At 40.3% G+C, this 16,962-nt stretch overlaps 3 protein-coding genes across 3 annotated transcripts; all 3 read right to left on the bottom strand.

Annotated features, from left to right (window-relative positions):
- Window positions 1-1,650: 1,650 nt before the first annotated feature.
- On the bottom strand, window positions 1,651-2,574 carry LOC131685305 (uncharacterized). The gene is made up of 2 exons (XM_058968941.1): window positions 2,111-2,574; window positions 1,651-2,057 (listed from the first exon to the last, which is right to left on the bottom strand). Exons 1-2 carry the CDS (start codon window positions 2,483-2,485, stop codon window positions 1,821-1,823), a joined length of 612 nt encoding a protein of 203 aa, XP_058824924.1. The 5' UTR covers window positions 2,486-2,574; the 3' UTR covers window positions 1,651-1,820.
- Window positions 2,575-3,031: 457 nt separating this feature from the next.
- On the bottom strand, window positions 3,032-4,765 carry LOC131676457 (CLIP domain-containing serine protease B4-like). The gene is made up of 3 exons (XM_058955524.1): window positions 4,512-4,765; window positions 3,427-4,454; window positions 3,032-3,364 (listed from the first exon to the last, which is right to left on the bottom strand). Exons 1-3 carry the CDS (start codon window positions 4,567-4,569, stop codon window positions 3,260-3,262), a joined length of 1,191 nt encoding a protein of 396 aa, XP_058811507.1. The 5' UTR covers window positions 4,570-4,765; the 3' UTR covers window positions 3,032-3,259.
- Window positions 4,766-11,160: 6,395 nt separating this feature from the next.
- LOC131685298 (uncharacterized) lies at window positions 11,161-12,069 on the bottom strand. Its single transcript, XM_058968931.1, has one exon. The coding sequence runs from the start codon at window positions 11,973-11,975 to the stop codon at window positions 11,490-11,492; it is 486 nt and encodes a 161-aa protein (XP_058824914.1). The 5' UTR covers window positions 11,976-12,069; the 3' UTR covers window positions 11,161-11,489.
- Between the last annotated feature and the right edge of the window lie 4,893 nt (window positions 12,070-16,962).

Raw genomic sequence — 16,962 nt, 5'->3', positions numbered from 1 at the left:
CACTGATAGTCTCAGCACAATTGCAGCTCTACGCTCAAAGAGGATTGATAATCACGATCCATTCTTTTTGGGGAAGATACGAGAATCTCTGAGTAACCTGACAAGAAAATGTTATAAATTTACCCTAGTGTGGCTTCCCGCCCATTGCTCTATTGCGGGCAATGAGAAAGCAGATAATTTAGCCAAGATTGGTGCACTAGATGGTGAAATATATGAAAGACCCATCGCTTACAATGAAATTTATAGCGCTTCTCGACAGAGGACACTTGCTAGTTGGCAAACATCTTGGGACGATGGAGATATGGGACGATGGCTACACTCAATTATCCCTAAAGTATCCACGAAGGCATGGTTCAAAGGATTGGATGTAAGTCGGGACTTCATCCGTGTGATGTCTAGGCTCATGTCTAATCATTATACTTTAGATGCGCATCTCCGTCGTATTGGGCTCGCTGAGGGTAATCATTGTGCTTGTGGAGAAGGTTACCATGACATTGAGCATGTTGTTTGGTCCTGCACTGAATATCGTGAAGCCAGATCACAATTAGTAGATTCTTTACAAGTCCGAGGAAGACCAATCCATGTTCCTGTTAGAGACATCCTGGCGTATCGCGATCCTCTATACATGGAACTTATCTATCATTTTCTAAAAACAGCGTCTGTCAAAATTTAATTAAATTCATCTCCTCATACTCTCATCCAAGGCTAATCATTCACCAATTAAAGTGTCCTAGAATATTTAGTTTTTAAATTTAGACAATAACAGAAAAAAAGTAAATAAATACACCCGAAAATACTAGATCATTATGAAATACAACAATGTAAGGAAAAAAGCGAACAATAAAGTGATTTCAGTGTTAGTTTTAGACGAAGTACTAGTATAGTTAAAATTAGTCTTAAGGATTTTTGTAACGTGCTATGTAAAAAAAGAAACTGGCGTAAAAAGCTTTTGCAAATGCCGTGTCAAATAAACGTATGAAAAAAAAAAAAAAAAAAGAATGTACGGCCGGAATTTCTGTACGTTTCTTGTCACAACTTTTCCAGATGTTTTGCTCGATTCGTTCTAAAATTTTACCAGGTATAAATTTCCAGGATCTTTGCACGGTTTCTTTCCGAGCTGCCAGGGTATTGCTCGGTTCCTGTCAAAATTTGCTAGAAAACGCGAGCGAAACCGAGTTCGCCCTAGCTCAACTAACCCGACAGGATGCGCGCAGAAATCTGACAGGGCTGCTAAACCAGGACCGACAGAAATCTGGCAGAACGGTCTCTGCAAGAAAATTTGCTGACTGGGAATTAGCTAGCTAGCCCCTAAAAACGGCTGGTTTCAAAATCGTCCAATAAAGGACGTTCGTTGGACAAACGACGACGTCCAAATAACCGTTCAGTAGATGTCCAGCTTTGCACCCGTGTTGATCGATTTTGAAACAATGTTTTAAGCTTCGCAGTGGGGAGTTCTGACATTTTATGGCGTTCCAGCTATACCCCAACAGATGGTGCTAGTGAACAACGTGATGTTTTTCTATTGCATTCAGCGATGTCAAAATTTAATGTGAAGACATGTCTTCATTTTGAAGAAATTTGAAATGTTGTGAAGACGTGTTTTTCATTTCGAAGACGAACTTTTTCGGATGATCAAAATCAACGTTACTATACATTGTATCAGCGCATTGAATGCATTAGAGAAACACCGAAATCTCATGTAATTTGATATTTTATGTAATATACTACAGTTGAAACTGTCTAGTTCCCTATCAAATATAGGTATGCGTTGTATTCTCACCGCTACATAACAGCAGTCGATCTTTCAAACTTTCATCTAGCTAAACCAAGTTGGACTGACTGTCCTTGCGATCCTTGTCCTTCTCCAAATTAATCTTCTTCGATCGAATACCGTACACGTAGATGTGAAAATGAAATCCTTTCCCGTACTGCCCAGCGACATCAATTTTAGCCCAATTCGTACCCATTGAATTGTATGCCGGAATGCCTCCGGTACCGTCCTGAATTTGATCTACCGCTCTAACACAGGTGATGTTGACTGGGGCATCAATGTAAATCTGAAATGACATTATTGGAATTTTGTAAGGGATAAAGATAATGGTGAACCTACCTCCAATGTGCCGTTTAGCGTACTCGGACCCGAGTTTTCGATCACCGTATTGTCGAAATAGATCAGCTCACTCGGTTCCGAACAGTCCCCGAATTCCAAGTCGTTCCCGGGAACCGGTACGAACTTCTTCGTCGTAACGTCGATCCAAACGTAGTCATTGTTCATGCGTCCGCTCTCGATGAAAGCTGCTACTTCATTCTCAATCTTGGGTAAATCACTACTACCACCACCAGCAGCAGCAGTTCCAGTCGCACGTTTGAATATGTGTTTCGAAGCAGGCTGTGCTTCTCCGTGAGGAACTGGTGAAACTACACAGCAACGAAGGAAGAGTATGACGTAAACAATCAAAGTCAACCTTCCACCGATCGACGTCATCGTTGATAGTTTACTTCAAATGCTCGGAAGACGTTCTACCTCAGCAAATTTGTTTGCTCAACTGAACGACCGGATAACTGGCCGCCAGAACGAGAGTAGAACATTTCAATCGAGAGAAAACGCGCAGCAGCTGGTACCCCCTAAATCACTTATGGCTCTTAGTAGTTGAGAGACACGAGGACACCGCACGTTGATATGATTTGTAATCAAATTTATTCCGCTCGGTCATTATCGCAAAATGGTCACATATAGGTATGTACGGAAGTGTGACCACGCTTGTTGCTGGAATACAGAACTAAATAAAGACGAAAGAGTTGCCTATTTGCATGTTACAGTAGCTGTTGGAAGTTTTGGAATCGAAATTCTCTTAAAAAATTTAAAGAAGCTGTCATAAAAAAAGTTGAAGATATGTATAAAGACCATATAAAATTATGGCAAACTGTCAAAAATATAGCTTTCATGCAAAGTGTGTATCATAAAATGTTTGAGCAACCCTGTTCTGACGTATGGATGTGATTTATCGTTTCAACTGCAATTTACTTCAGATTGTCTCGTATAAATAGCGGTCGCTACGCCACAGTTTCTATTCTATTCTAGATTACTTTTCGTTGTTGTTGCTCTTTCTCTCTCTCCAATCATAACTATGATAATAAATATAGACTGGCACGCGTTCACCTCGCGATTCCCTTAGCTTTATCAAAGCGACAACTAGCGACAAACTCTTATCAACCGATAGCATTCTAGTTCCGATTTGCGTCCGCACTTGCCCAACTGTCAGCCCGAATCGTCAAACTCCGTTTTCAGGACTGCTTGGATCCACTTCAGAAAGGAACCCACGCGAACATACACTCCTGGGAGTCCTTCGCTGTCAATTTTCGACTGGAAAGAAAATAACCAACTTTAAATTAGAATCATCACCAATTCCAGATCTTCGAAACAACCTTAGCTAACGCGTATGAGTTCAGCCCGACAACATGATATCGTCCGCTAAGTTTTACCATCAGAGGTCCACCCAAATCTCCCGTGCAGTTATCTCCCGTTTCGTCCCACGCACAGAACTCTTTCGGACCCATTTCCGCCTGATGTCTTCGGAACAAAATTTGACAATCCTTTTGCGTTAGAGAAGTCACTGCCACCAACTTCCCGGTCGTATTCGTTCTCCCAAACTCCGACTTTTCCTTCCGGCACACGTGAAAGAACAATTCCGTATAATTGAATCGATCACTAACAGGTAAACACACCGGACGAATCTTTTCCGTGAAATTTACCCGCTCCGCCAACCGAATCACTGCAATATCTTTCTTTTCATGCAAAAACACATTCCTAATCGGCGTCGATAAAACGTCCCGTTTTCTCGCGTTTGCCTTCTTACCACCCTCCGAAAATGCCCAGGTTGGAGTATCACCGAGCCGAACTCCGGTCACCAACCAGAACGGATAGGAATTGTGAATGCTGGAAATTGTCGTCAACACATGCCGATCGTCGATAAGTACGCCCTTGCTGAGCGTCTTCTTGCGTGTATCGCCCTTCGGATCCGTATGCTCTAGAATAGCAATCCACGGAATGTCATCTCCATTCAGTTCGCCACAACCGGGTGACGACAATTTTCTCTGCTTTGGTTTCATCGTAGTAGGCTGGTTATTAGTTGGTGGCGAAGTGTTTTCCAGTGCCATTAAATTGTCCGAATAGGCCAACGTTACTACCTCAGTGGTTGGTTGAATAGTTGTCGTAGCAAGTGTAGTCGTCCGGGTACGCTTGGTCTTCGCCGTTGTTTTCGTTGCCTTGGTTACCATCGGTGCCTTAGTTGTTTCGGTTTGATTTTCCGTGATCAAAGCTTCCGTGGTGGACCAAATTCTCAAGTTAAATTTACTCCGTACAAAAGCGGGGATGGTGATGTGGTCACCGGCTTCCTCCGAGGTGTCATCATCGTCCGGAACAACTGTACTATCCTCGGCTAGCACGTGGCATCCTAACATGCAACGGTGAATAGGTTATTTATTCATATTTTGATGCGAGGAAAACTTACTCAAATATCCCACCGATGCTAGGACAGAAAGCGCCAAATAAAAAGCTGCCTTTCCCATCCTCTAGCACACTGGAACTATACACACAAGTAACCCCGAACCAAGATCACGCACAAATAACACTGATTAGGAAGCGGTTATATTGTGGTCCGGCTGATAGAATAATAATTGCCGAGAGAGTTGGCTAATCGAAACATTTCCATTCATGATTTTTGCTGCTATCAGGGCAGGGATGAATTCTAAATACATTCGTACAATGCCGATTAAAACTTTCTCGCGGCAAGAAGTAGATTGATAGGGTGTTGCACAGATCTGTGGAGTAATGATACATAACATTTCCTATTGGTTAGTGGATGTCGCATTTGAATAAAAAAAATTCATTACAGTCGTGATTCGCTGGTTGGGCCACACCTCTGTCCAACTAACGAATTTGATTCGTTAGTTGGACCGACTAACAGATGTCAAAAACTCTCCAAAGGAGACGTTAGTAGTGTGATTGCATCTTTCACATTTCACATAATTCACATCTCTAATAATTGTCAGATTAATTGTCAAAGTAATTTGACATAAGATTTTGACATTCATATGTTTTTTAGTTGGACAATGATTCAACTAGCGGAGGTCCAACTAAAAAGCGGTCATTGATGATCATAATATTCTTGTGAAAAGCTGCTATATGTATATCCAAAATTTGAGAACCTTGAACTTATACCAACATCCTCCAGAGTAATTTCCACGTATTTTAAATGGAACAGCGTGGGACTTCGCAAACTTGTTCTCGTCGCTCTTTCAAAATGTGATGTGATTCACCATCTTTGTCAGAATCGCCAGAATGGCTCGGACAGATTACCTCTTTTCTTTATCAAAACCTGCGCAAACCTCCCTTGCCTCTGCTATTTTCACCACCTTTAACCGAACGCTCAACGACTGTGTCTTTTTGAGTGCATGGAAAACAGAATTTATAAGCATGGTAGTATACACGACGTAAGTAATTACCGTTCCATTTCGATCCATGTCGCGCTTGATCACATGTACTCCCGGACAATCTGCACAAACCATAGATAGTGGTCTAGCAGGCAACCACCGCGGTGTCTAAGTGTTAGTGGTTTCTTCTGCAAGTGGAGGCAACTTGGTACCAGTTGCAGTACCAACCAGATAGCCTTCAGAGAATCTTGATCATGGATGACTTCCAGTAGTTGTAGTTGATCCGCGGAATCAGTAGCGACTGTTTCTCTGCTGTTTGGTTTCCATCTCTCGGACAGCAGCAGAATCCTCCTCCTTCACATTTAACTGAACTCCTGCTCCAACACCCGGAACTTCCATTGCGGCAAAGTTGACCCCCTGTCAAACTGTAGGATTCGGGTACTTTCTGCTTTGATTGTTTGGCATCAGTTCTATTCATTCTTTCTGTTCGGTAATCACGATCACTAGGCTCATAACCTAATGGTATTTAGGGTCGATTTCTTCACCCTTGCTTCACTTTTAAACCAGGTTCACCAGTACGTTTGAATCTGGCTTAAGCGCTGGTGAATAAATCGACCCTTAGTGATACCGGAATTACACGTTGCGCTAGCAAATAGTAATAATAAACATTGCTTTATTCACAATCTCCAATATGAAAAGAAATATTGATGAGAAAAATATGTTTCCTACCTCTGAAAAATATCTAGATGGTTAATTTCTTGTTACATCACTAAGAATTCGTTCCTCCGGTTTCAGTTTATACTAAAATGAAATTCAGATATTGAAATCTCGATAAAAACACGATAGTGGGCGAAAATCAATGCGGTATATATAGGTGTGGCAGAACACACGGTTTGCTAGTGTTGGCATCCAAAAATATGTAATCAATGCAGAAGCACAACGGGTTGACGTCATAACGGTCACACGATTCAATGGGAGCAGAACGACCGCTATGACGAAAGCAAGTCGATTTATACTGTGATCACTCACACCACTCATGTAAGATTCATCTTACGAATACCAAAGTGCCATCTTTGCCAGACCTGTATATACGACATTGGGCGAAAATTACTGGATTAAAGAGTGCAGTATTGACAGCTAGGGGCAGATCACTCTAAGAATGTATAACAAGTTTGCATCAAATTAGAAAAAATGCATTTAATTTCCATTTTTGCATCAGCTTTGCACTCCCTCGCAGAAAAGTTTGTTTAACAAACGTCCTACGCTGATCCACTTTGTTCGACGTTTTGTTAAATGTAGGGCTAGTTTTTCTGTAGGGTTTGGACGCCTTACACGCAACGCAAACAACATTGCACGCAACGCAAAATTCATTATGTATTTCTATTTTGATGGAAATAAATGCATTTAATTTCGCTGATTTTTAAAAATGCATCACAAGTGATCTGCCCCTAGATTGACAGTCAAGGTTATCCACTGATAAATCTAATTTCTAGGTAAACCCCAGTCACCGCGCCCAGTTGCATGGTTCATGTTACAGACACTTTATATACAGGCTAGCGAAGCATAAGCATAAGAGATCGCCCGTAGTTGCTACTCCGTTATTGACCAGAACAAAATTAGGTTGCAAAATGTTCATTGAAACAACATGCTTGGGAATAACATGATGAGCCACATTGTACAATCTATTTTGATCCCTGCATGCTGATCAATACCGACGCCGGCCACGTCCGAATGCAGATCTTCTGGGAAAGGAAGGAATGTTAGTCCGATACATGTTGCTACTAGAGACCGAGGAATCCTCTGCATCTCCACATGTATCACGGGAATGGAAGAGTTGTTAGTAAGTGTGCCAGTGGCGTTATCATGTAATAATTGCTCTGGGCAGCCGGCTGCCGAGAATGTGGGAAATTTATCATTTGTTGTTTTAATACGATTAACAAAATAAGCAACTTGAACTCCGGAAAGCCGGCTATAAGGAGCACTGCTTATATTTCTTAATAATATTCAATCACGCGACGAATTTTTTCGTGGTTTCTATCGTGTCGATGCTGATTTTACCCAGTGATCGTTTGAATAATATGAGGAATCTTATACAGAAGGTTCATCACACTCTTCCATAGGTGTCGCGAAGTTGGTATTCTAGGATTGGCTCCATGCAAGCGATGCGACCTGTACATAGTTCATTAGGTAGTAGTTTAGTAAGTTTTCGAGAACACGATCGCTCGAAAAAGATCTTGTTTAGTTTTTGGTTCTTTTTAAACACTGGGTAGCCGGCTACCGAGAGTATCCTATGTTTTCTAAACAAAAGCAATTTCAACTCCACACCGCCGATCGTGGGAGTATTGCCTAGAAAAGCTAATCTTATCTGCATAATAGGCCGGATCACTGTTTATTGCGACATTATTTAGACTAATTTCGCTATACCTTCTCCACAATATATTTTTTGGGTTGCAAACTACCGAGTGATAACACGTTATACACACAAAGAGTTATGATAGCTCGAGATGTTATAAATCAACGAAAGTATTTCCTATTTCTAATATCGGATTGTTTGCGAAATACACGTATACGAACGATTATATCGAACATTAAAGGGAGATACAGAGGCTCGTTAACTTGATGCACGGGCTTGCCACCAATAACGGAACTTGAAATTAGATTCTTTAAAACAGACGCGGCGAATTTTCAGTACGTATTGACCCGCGATCATCGATACTAGTCAAATTAAAGTCTTATTGGAGCTGATTTCCCAACAACTATTCATTTGGACGGTATTGTTTTCTCCGCTAGATCTGTTCGCACCCTCTCATTCTGCTACTATTGGCAGAAGGCTGATAGCACCCAGTCATCGCCGGTCTAAGGACCAAATGCCATTAATAAACTTAGACTCGCGTGGAGGCATGAGATAGAATTGAAAGCTGAATGAACATGACAGCAAAACACTTATTCTTCGTGCTGACATAACTGAAGGTAATTGCTTACCGGTCCCGGATTCCTCTCGCGAATTGTCAATTCTCAAACCTTATACATGATTGAAGTCATCATTCTACTCAAATAAGGCCATGTGTTTTCCCTAAGCACATTGAATGCTCTTTGGATCAGTTCCCCCGTTGGTAAAACAAACCCTAAAGAAACATAGAAATTAGTTTGCTCAGTCCAAAGAAAAGTTTGCCGACCGGCAGATACGTGTTCCCGAATATTAAAGAATCAAAACCTCTTCTCATACGCAATAAAATAAGAAAATAAAAAAAAACAGTTGAATATCCAAGGCGGCTCATTTCCAAAGATAGCACCGCCTATGAAACACCCAATAAAACATAGGTGACAAGGGACGCGGACGGAATTAGCTGAGCTGGAGTGGCTGGTTTGCCACCTATTTTTCGGGCGAAGAATTTTGGGGCGACACCTGGTAGTCGCTAGTCGCTGGTGAAACGCCAATTATTTGAATATGCTAATTTTTCTTATTGCCGTATCTTTTTTCACTTTTCGGATTGAATTTTTTTCTCTGAAAAACCATTTTTCACTATCTTTAGAATATACACTGTGTTTCTAGATGTTTTCTGTGCACTTTTATTGTCCTTGCATCGGGAATCGACGGCCCGTAATGCGAGGAAAAGATATTTTTTCATTTGCCGGATTTCGATTTTCACAAACTGTCACCACTCGCGTCACTCAAAAATATGCCGAAAATGCTTTTATAAGCCACTTAACTTTGTATAATCGTTAAATTGCACCCTTATTGACACTTTCTATAACCGGGAGGCAGTAAACTGCGCCGAAAATAATGAAAATTAACCGACTCGAAGGGAGCTCTACAAGAGTCAACCGCTCGCGACGAAGATACACACTCGAATCCACTTTACATACAGACTAGCGAAGTGTCAAAAAGTGCAGCCAAACAGAGATGCCAGGTACTTTTGTCAAATGTCTGCAATAATAATTTTAAAAGTCTGGGAAGAACAAAAAATGTCAGGAAAGCTAGTGTAACCAAAAGCTTTTATATTCAAAAATCTGTAAATATCTGCAACCAAACCAAAAAATCTGCAAATATCTGCGTCATCGAAAAAATATGCAGTTTAAATTAAAAGTCTGCGAATTTGCAGATTTGAATCCGCAGCCAAACGAGCATGATGGTTTCCCAGTTAAACTCATTCCGGAACCGGTTCGGATTTCTGAATGGAGTCATTATGGATTCCAAATCAAATGCAACAACCGATTCCAACTCAGAATCGGTTGTTGCATTTGATTTGGAATCCATAATGACTTCATTCTGGATTCCGAATGGTTTGACCGGGTTTGAGAGGTGAACTACAAGAGGAAGCCCATGCAAAGCTTTTGGGAGCTTCCGTGATGCCAGTTTACATCCATGGTTGCTAGTTTTACTGTTTTTCTCTCCGCTAGTCTGTTATATAAAGTGTCTGTAGTTCATGTCCGAACTGTGCCAGGGTTTTACTCAGTTCCCGTCAGAATTTGCCAGAAAACACGAGCGAAACCGAGTTCGCCCTAGTCCAGCTAACCCGACAGAATGCACCCGGAAACCTGGCAGGGCTGCTAAACCAAGCCTGACAGGAATATAACAGAACGATCTCTGTCAGGAAATTTGGTGACTGGGTTTGAGCTGAAATACCAGGTATCTGCTACGCCGCCATGATTTCAAAGCCAACCCACTGAGACGTCCAAAAAATTGTTTCAAAATCGTTTAACACGGGTCCAACGATGGACGTTTGTTGAACGGTTATTTGGACGTTGTCCAAATTGGTCCAATGAACGCCCTTCATTGGACGATTTTGAAACCAACCGTTCTTAGAGGGAAGATCTAAAACGTCGCGTTAAGGTCGATCCACAATAAAAATAATCGATTTCATTCGACACTACTTTGTGATGGTCCAGTTCGTTTAATTTGTTGGTATCATGGCGAAAAGTTTTTGTTATTCACCGACATGTTCAAAACAACACTTTTCTTCACTTTTCGGTCCATTTTTTTTCACTTTTCGACAAACATCTAAAGATCGAATTATACCGTACGGTGTATGATTAGTGCAGAACGAGCTTCAAGCAAAATGAGCAGAACAATCTGAACTGTCAGTGGGGCCCATAATTTGTGTGCCCGCTGAGATGTTGACTTATGCCAGTTCAATGCAAACAGGATAGGGGTGCCATATACGTGTGAAATCCATACTGAATCCACTCAGAAGTCCGAACCGGTTCCGGAATGGTTTGACTGGGTAGAGGCATAACCGCTGTCAATTCAGTTGAACTCAGCCACTAAAAGCATAACGACAGTAGCGCACCTCCGAAAACGTTAGGGGTTTTTACCAAGAGGATGACATGACGTCATATTGGCGTAGTAAACATAAAAATCTTTGTAACAATATTTACGAAATTTGTCTAAAAGTGACATTGTTTTCTATTGTTTACTGCTACTGCTGTTTGTTGATGACATTTCAAGTGAACTGACCCCCATTGATCGGTGGAAAAACGATGTTGCCTATTGTCAAAATCTGTATGTAGAGATAGGGACGCCAGCTGCCTGATTTTTTCACAAGTTGAATGCTGAAGATGGACGTCTGTTCTCTGTGCTATATTGGTAAGCCAAATGAAGTGAGGCAAACCAGTTAGAATTCGAATTGCACTTCCTGGGAGTTCTGTGGCTGAAACTGTTGTCAGGTAAGACCGGGAATGCCAAACAAGGAACTGTTCACATTTTCGTAGAAAATTAATCAAACATTGTTCTGAGGTTGTAGGACATGGAGAAATGTATTGTTACATTAAGAAAGCTTAAGCTCTATCGATGTAATAATAGAAGAATTTTATTCTTCATTAGATGACCCTATTGTAAAATATGCATCCGAGATAAGGCCGTCGCGTTGCGTTACTGGGTCAGTGTACTGATAACGAAAAAAAATATAGTGTAAGAAACGCTCAACCATTAAATGACTCACTAGTAAAGTGCTTTTGACCTTTGACTACACAAAGCGTTTAATATTCTATAAGCTAAAAAACCAGAACACATTGTACCGAACACCACTGTTTTTTTACTGGAATATAGCCTTAACCTAGAGACTCTCCGTAGCTTCGTTATCTTCCGGTTGCTCCGTAATGGGTGCAGGTTCTACGGGTTGCTCTGGATCGTTCAGCTCAGCAGGATCATTTGCCGTTTCGATTTCGTTACCCTCAGTAGTAGTACCAGCTTCGCCACCATCATCTGTATCCGTAGGTACAGTGACTGATGACCCCCTTGGAACTAGCACGACTTGTCCGGAGGGTAAATAATGAACCGTTAGATCGGAGAAAGCCGGAACATGAACTGCTGCCACTGGTGGTTGAACAACAGAAGCCGGAACCAGAGCTTCAAAAGCTTTACCCTCAGCCGTGCTGTAAGCGTAGTTGCCACCCAGTCGCTGAATGTTAACCACCGGGGGAGTATCCTTGTTCGGAGCACGAACCCACCATGGTGCGAACGGAAGCCATGGCAGTACGGATGCGTGAATTACAGTGACACAAATAATCGTCGTTAGTACTAGGATAGTTAAATGACTCATTTTTTTTCGCGATACCGTTATTGAAAAGATCGAATAGTTGAGGTTACGACTGACGGAGCACTTCTAGAACAAGTGTTCGTCGGTTAATTGCTGCGGTCTATTTATAAGCCACGCCATCACTGACCTGAACACAGGTTGCGATTGATCCAGAACAACTTCCAGATTGAGTTGTAATATATTCCGCTAGTGCAGCTAATATTACAGATAGCAACCGCAAATGTGCAGGAACCGATATTGATAGGCAGTCACAGATACGAACAGATGAGATTCACGTTGACCTGTGACAAACATTGTGTGCTTCATTTGTTCATCCACTGATCTCATAATTAAAAGTTACTGTAATACTGGTTTTCTTTCAACTAATTGAATTATACTTTTCACTATCTGTCTTATAGAACCCGACTAGTGGATGCAACCGGTAGCGCAGAAATCATCATCCTAACGTCTTTGCGAAATCTGTTCGCACTCACCAACGGCATTGCGTCAGACGAGTCTGCTGCTGTTCTAAATCGTTCTTCCAATAGCCGGGACTGGTCTCATTTTCATTCAGCCGAATCTAGTTGGAATTAAAGTTCGCGTTCCAGAGGTTGGAACTGGTTTTCCCCTCTTATGATGATCTATATTCATTGAAGAAAACACCGCAAAAGGTTGCAGTGCTACCGGGTGACAACAGAACGGGGTAAATTAAGTACAACAAAGATGCAGTTTTGATGATGGCGGGTAAGGGTTTTGTGAATAAAAGGAATTACTGTTTTTACTCGACTGTCCGGCACAATAAATACGTGTCGTGTCCATGCCCACTTATTCGTAGTAGGAATCGAAAGTTTGATTATAGTACGGGTATAACTTTCATCTCCTCTTGCTATTATTAAGCAGGGCTTGCAGACAGAAGAATTACGTTAGAATGTGTCGTTAGAACTCTGTTTTTCTGAAATTCATCATTGGAAATCGGTGGAGCTAACACCTACTACGTCTCGAGGTTGTTTACAGGTTACTAAGTTGTTTACATGGAGTAACCAGACCACATGCAGAAATCTTTTTCTTATAATTATCTTGTGCTTATTAAAATAGGAAAGGATTTTTGAGATTGTTTCGAAACATCATTCGATGTTTTTTTTTTGCTTTTAGGAGTATTGATTGTTTAGTTGAATAGCTCAAATTAGTTCAGACATACAAATTGTATTTCTATCGTTTTTCAATCCTATCAGCGGGACTATCAAATTAAACCATTGAAAAATTCAACCCATACGAACTATATAAAGATTATGACCTATTATAGTTTGCAAGTGTCCGCTTCAAAAAGCATTCGGTATCGCGTTTTTACATTTCTTATGAATGAAAATTATGAGATTCGCTCAAACGTCTATTGCGCCAGTTTGTGATCTAGATGTCAAATTTGAGTGTTTTGGTAGTTGAAAAAATCAAGCTGGAAATTAGATTTTATTTTAAGTACAGTAAACATTATGCAATTTATATTTCTGGTTACTTAAAGACACTGAATCTCTACCCAAAAAACCAGAGTTAAAGTCAAAATTTCTCCATGAAATCTATACGGTATTAAAGAAATTCAAATGGGAGAAGTAGAATGATGTATGTGTGTTTGTAAAACAATTCGCGACAGTAAAAATATTGCTTCTTATCTCCTATTTTTCAATCCACACTGGATCTGGACACTCAAAAGTGTTAGTAGACAGGACAGTCAGGAGCCATCTACAGTTTCTAAGGAAAATATTGCGCAGGGAAGCAAATTTGAAACGATATAAAGCTCCCCACATGCACAAATGTAGTAGTTGCTTCGCCTTAAGGGACCTGAGAAATTGAGCGAGCGGAGAGAGAACTGTCGGACTCTCTGCACGTGATTCTTTTGGGCTTTTCGATTTATGTGTATCAGAGAAGGTTAGTTAGATACTTTCTCATTTTAGATTTGTATTGTCAAGTTTCTTTATTATAACTATGTGTGATACATTCTTTATACGAACCTATCATGGACAATCAAGAATACTCCTAATTCGGCAAAAATTTCAACAGCGTTTCCTGCTAGTTCTGCATTATTGATATTTAGGTACTTTTTGCAGTTATTTATTCATTTATTCCAAAGCCCATTTCAGGATATACTATCCTCAAATGGGCGTAAAAACCCATCATCTTTTCAAATTTTTCGGACCTGATTACAATGGTTTTACACTACAATTAAACGTAATCACATAGTACACAGTAGAGTGACAGGAAAAAAATTACCCCTATCGGCCCACCCCTGAGTCGATTCCTAGTCCCACCAGGAGTACTTGTTCCAAATTTGAAGCAAATCGGACAAGTCTAGCTACCGGACCAACGTGCCTGAAGTTTGTATGGGATTTTTCGACAATTTACATGAAGAAACCCCACTAACTCGCATTTTCGCCGCTAGATGGCACTGTTTGCATCGTACTATTACTGTAAGTGAAAATAAGAAAGATAATTTAATTGCCTACAACTTTTTAGAAGACTGCTAGTCAATCCGGCTTTGTTAAAGGAAGTTATTAAACTTTTAACGAAGTGATGTCTGAGTCAGTTTTGTATGGGGCGTAGCAGTGCTTGGTTGTGTATCAGTACTTGATTCGCACGAATTAATCATTTTTGTGCAATAATGGTTAGGTTTAGGTCATTAGTATGTACAGAAGATTTATAGTAAATAATACGAGTCATGTTTTGGTTAGAAATTTTTAGTTCCACATTTTACCGCATAGAGGGCGCCAACACTAACTTTTTACCGAAAAGAGATAGAGATTAGGTGTCTTCCACAAAGTTGTAGAACAAGCATTTTTAAATAATTCTTCCGAACATCTCGATATTCTATCTCACTTCTATAAAAAGTTAGTGTTGGCGCCCTCTATGCGGTCACAGGTGTAACTAAAATTTTCCAACCAAATCATAGCTCGTATTATGTACTACACTTCTTCTGAACATTCTATTCAGCTAAATCTAGCCATTAACTCACAAAAATGTATAGTTGGTGGGAATCGAGTACCGATACACAACCATGCACTGCTACGCCCCATGCAAAACTGAGTCAGACATCACTTCGTTAAAAGTTTAATAACTTCTTTCAACAAAACCGGATTCACTAGCAGTCTTCGACAAAGTTGTAGGCATTTAAATTATCTTTCTTATTTTCACTTACAGTGATAGTACGATGCATATAGTGCCACCTAGCGGCGAAAATGCGAGTTAGTGGGGTTTCTCCGTGTAAATTGTCGAAAAATCCCATACAAACTTCAGCCAAGTTGGTCCGGTAGCTAGACTTGTCCGATTTGCTTCAAATTTGGAGCAAGTAGTCCTAGTGGGACTAGGAATCGACTCAGGGGTGGGCCGACAGAGGTTTCAAAAATTTATCATTTTTCTGGGCACTCTAGTACACAGTATTGCAAGAACAAACATTACAAATATTACAAAAATGGAATCTTAAAATCTAAGTCAACCTTCTTAGTCTATTTTTGAAAACATCTCAAGATACAGAAAAGTCAAAATGGTCATAAACACCATTAAAAACATTACACATTGCCCGGTGTTCTGACCGTACTCTGTGCGCTGAAATTCCAGTCTTAAGAAGTTATGCGATCTGAGATTTCTCAGGGGCACATTGATATTTATTTGTTAGAGAATATCTGGAGCATCTATTTGACCAGTTAATATCTTCCCAACAAATACTGCTCTAAATGTGTTTCGCCCTATGGGCAGATCACTCTAGGAATGTATAACAAATTTGCATCAAATTAGAAAAATTGCATTTAATTTCCATTTTTGCATCAACTTTGCACTCCCTCGCTGATTCACTTTGTTCGACGTTTTGTTGAATGTAGGGCTGATTTTTTGTAGAGTTTTGACGTCTTACACGCAACGCAAAATACATTACGAATTTCTATTTTGATGAAAGAAATGCATTTAATTTTGCTGATTTTTAAAAATGCATCACAAGTGATCTGCCCCTAGAGTCATAGCGTTTCGTTTCTACATATCTACACGCAAACGAAGAACTACCTGATATTGTGTAGTTTTGACTCAATCTCGGGGTATCGCACAGGAAGGTAAAATTAGGTAAACCGTGTTGAAGGTAGTTTCCATTTAACTGCAGCAAAAATTATAACTCAATCTTGAGTTCAATTTACTTAAATTTAAGTTGAATTTACCTAATTTTGAGTATACCCCAAACAACTCAAAAGTACCTTACTGCACGGAAGACCTCGACTGAGTCGAATCTCTCGTTTTGTTTTTGACAACACTTATAAGTGCGAAAGTGACACACAGCTCAAAAGTACCTTAATTTAAGTTAAAAGAACTTATTCTGCGGGCTGTTTTATTTTTGCGTGTAATGTGGATCGAGCTTGCAGCAAAATCTAAGAGAAGAGACGACAAGAGGCTTCTTGCTCTTCTTAATTTTATCTACCAGACCCTGTCGTAATTCCAAAGATAACAAGCATCCATCGTTGCCAGATTCCATTTGCTTGTTTTTCACAATTGCTGAAAATAATTGTACCTCAAATATCGACCCTCTGTCAAGAATCCACAATACTAGCTGCATTTAAAAATTGAATTTTATGTTTATTCGTGTCTCTCTTAACAATACACGTAGTTATATCGTCATTCAGGGTATTTATTCAATTTGCATGAAATGCTCATGTGTATGAAAAATAGCCAAAATAAATTCAGCAGCACTGTTTTTCATCCCGTTTGCAAATATTATGAACGCTCTTGACTGGCAAAACAACCAATCAGAAGCTGATTCAATATTGAGGATAGGACTGGATCAAATTGGCTACGCGATTGTCTTCTCTTCTCTTAGAGCAAAACGAGCAGACCAATCAGAACTGTCAGTGGGGCGCATAATTTGTGTGCCCGCCAGGGATGCCAGGTACACAGATTAATCTGTGTTTCACAGATTTTCAATGTTCTGCAAAGATTGTTAAAACTGCACAGATTTCCACAGTTTTCTGCCATAATGCACAGATTA

This window comes from Topomyia yanbarensis, chromosome 1 (assembly GCF_030247195.1).
Source record: "Topomyia yanbarensis strain Yona2022 chromosome 1, ASM3024719v1, whole genome shotgun sequence".
Classification (NCBI taxonomy): domain Eukaryota; kingdom Metazoa; phylum Arthropoda; class Insecta; order Diptera; family Culicidae; genus Topomyia; species Topomyia yanbarensis.
The sequence above is the reverse complement of the archived record's forward strand: the minus strand, read 5'-3'. Positions and strand labels throughout refer to the sequence as shown.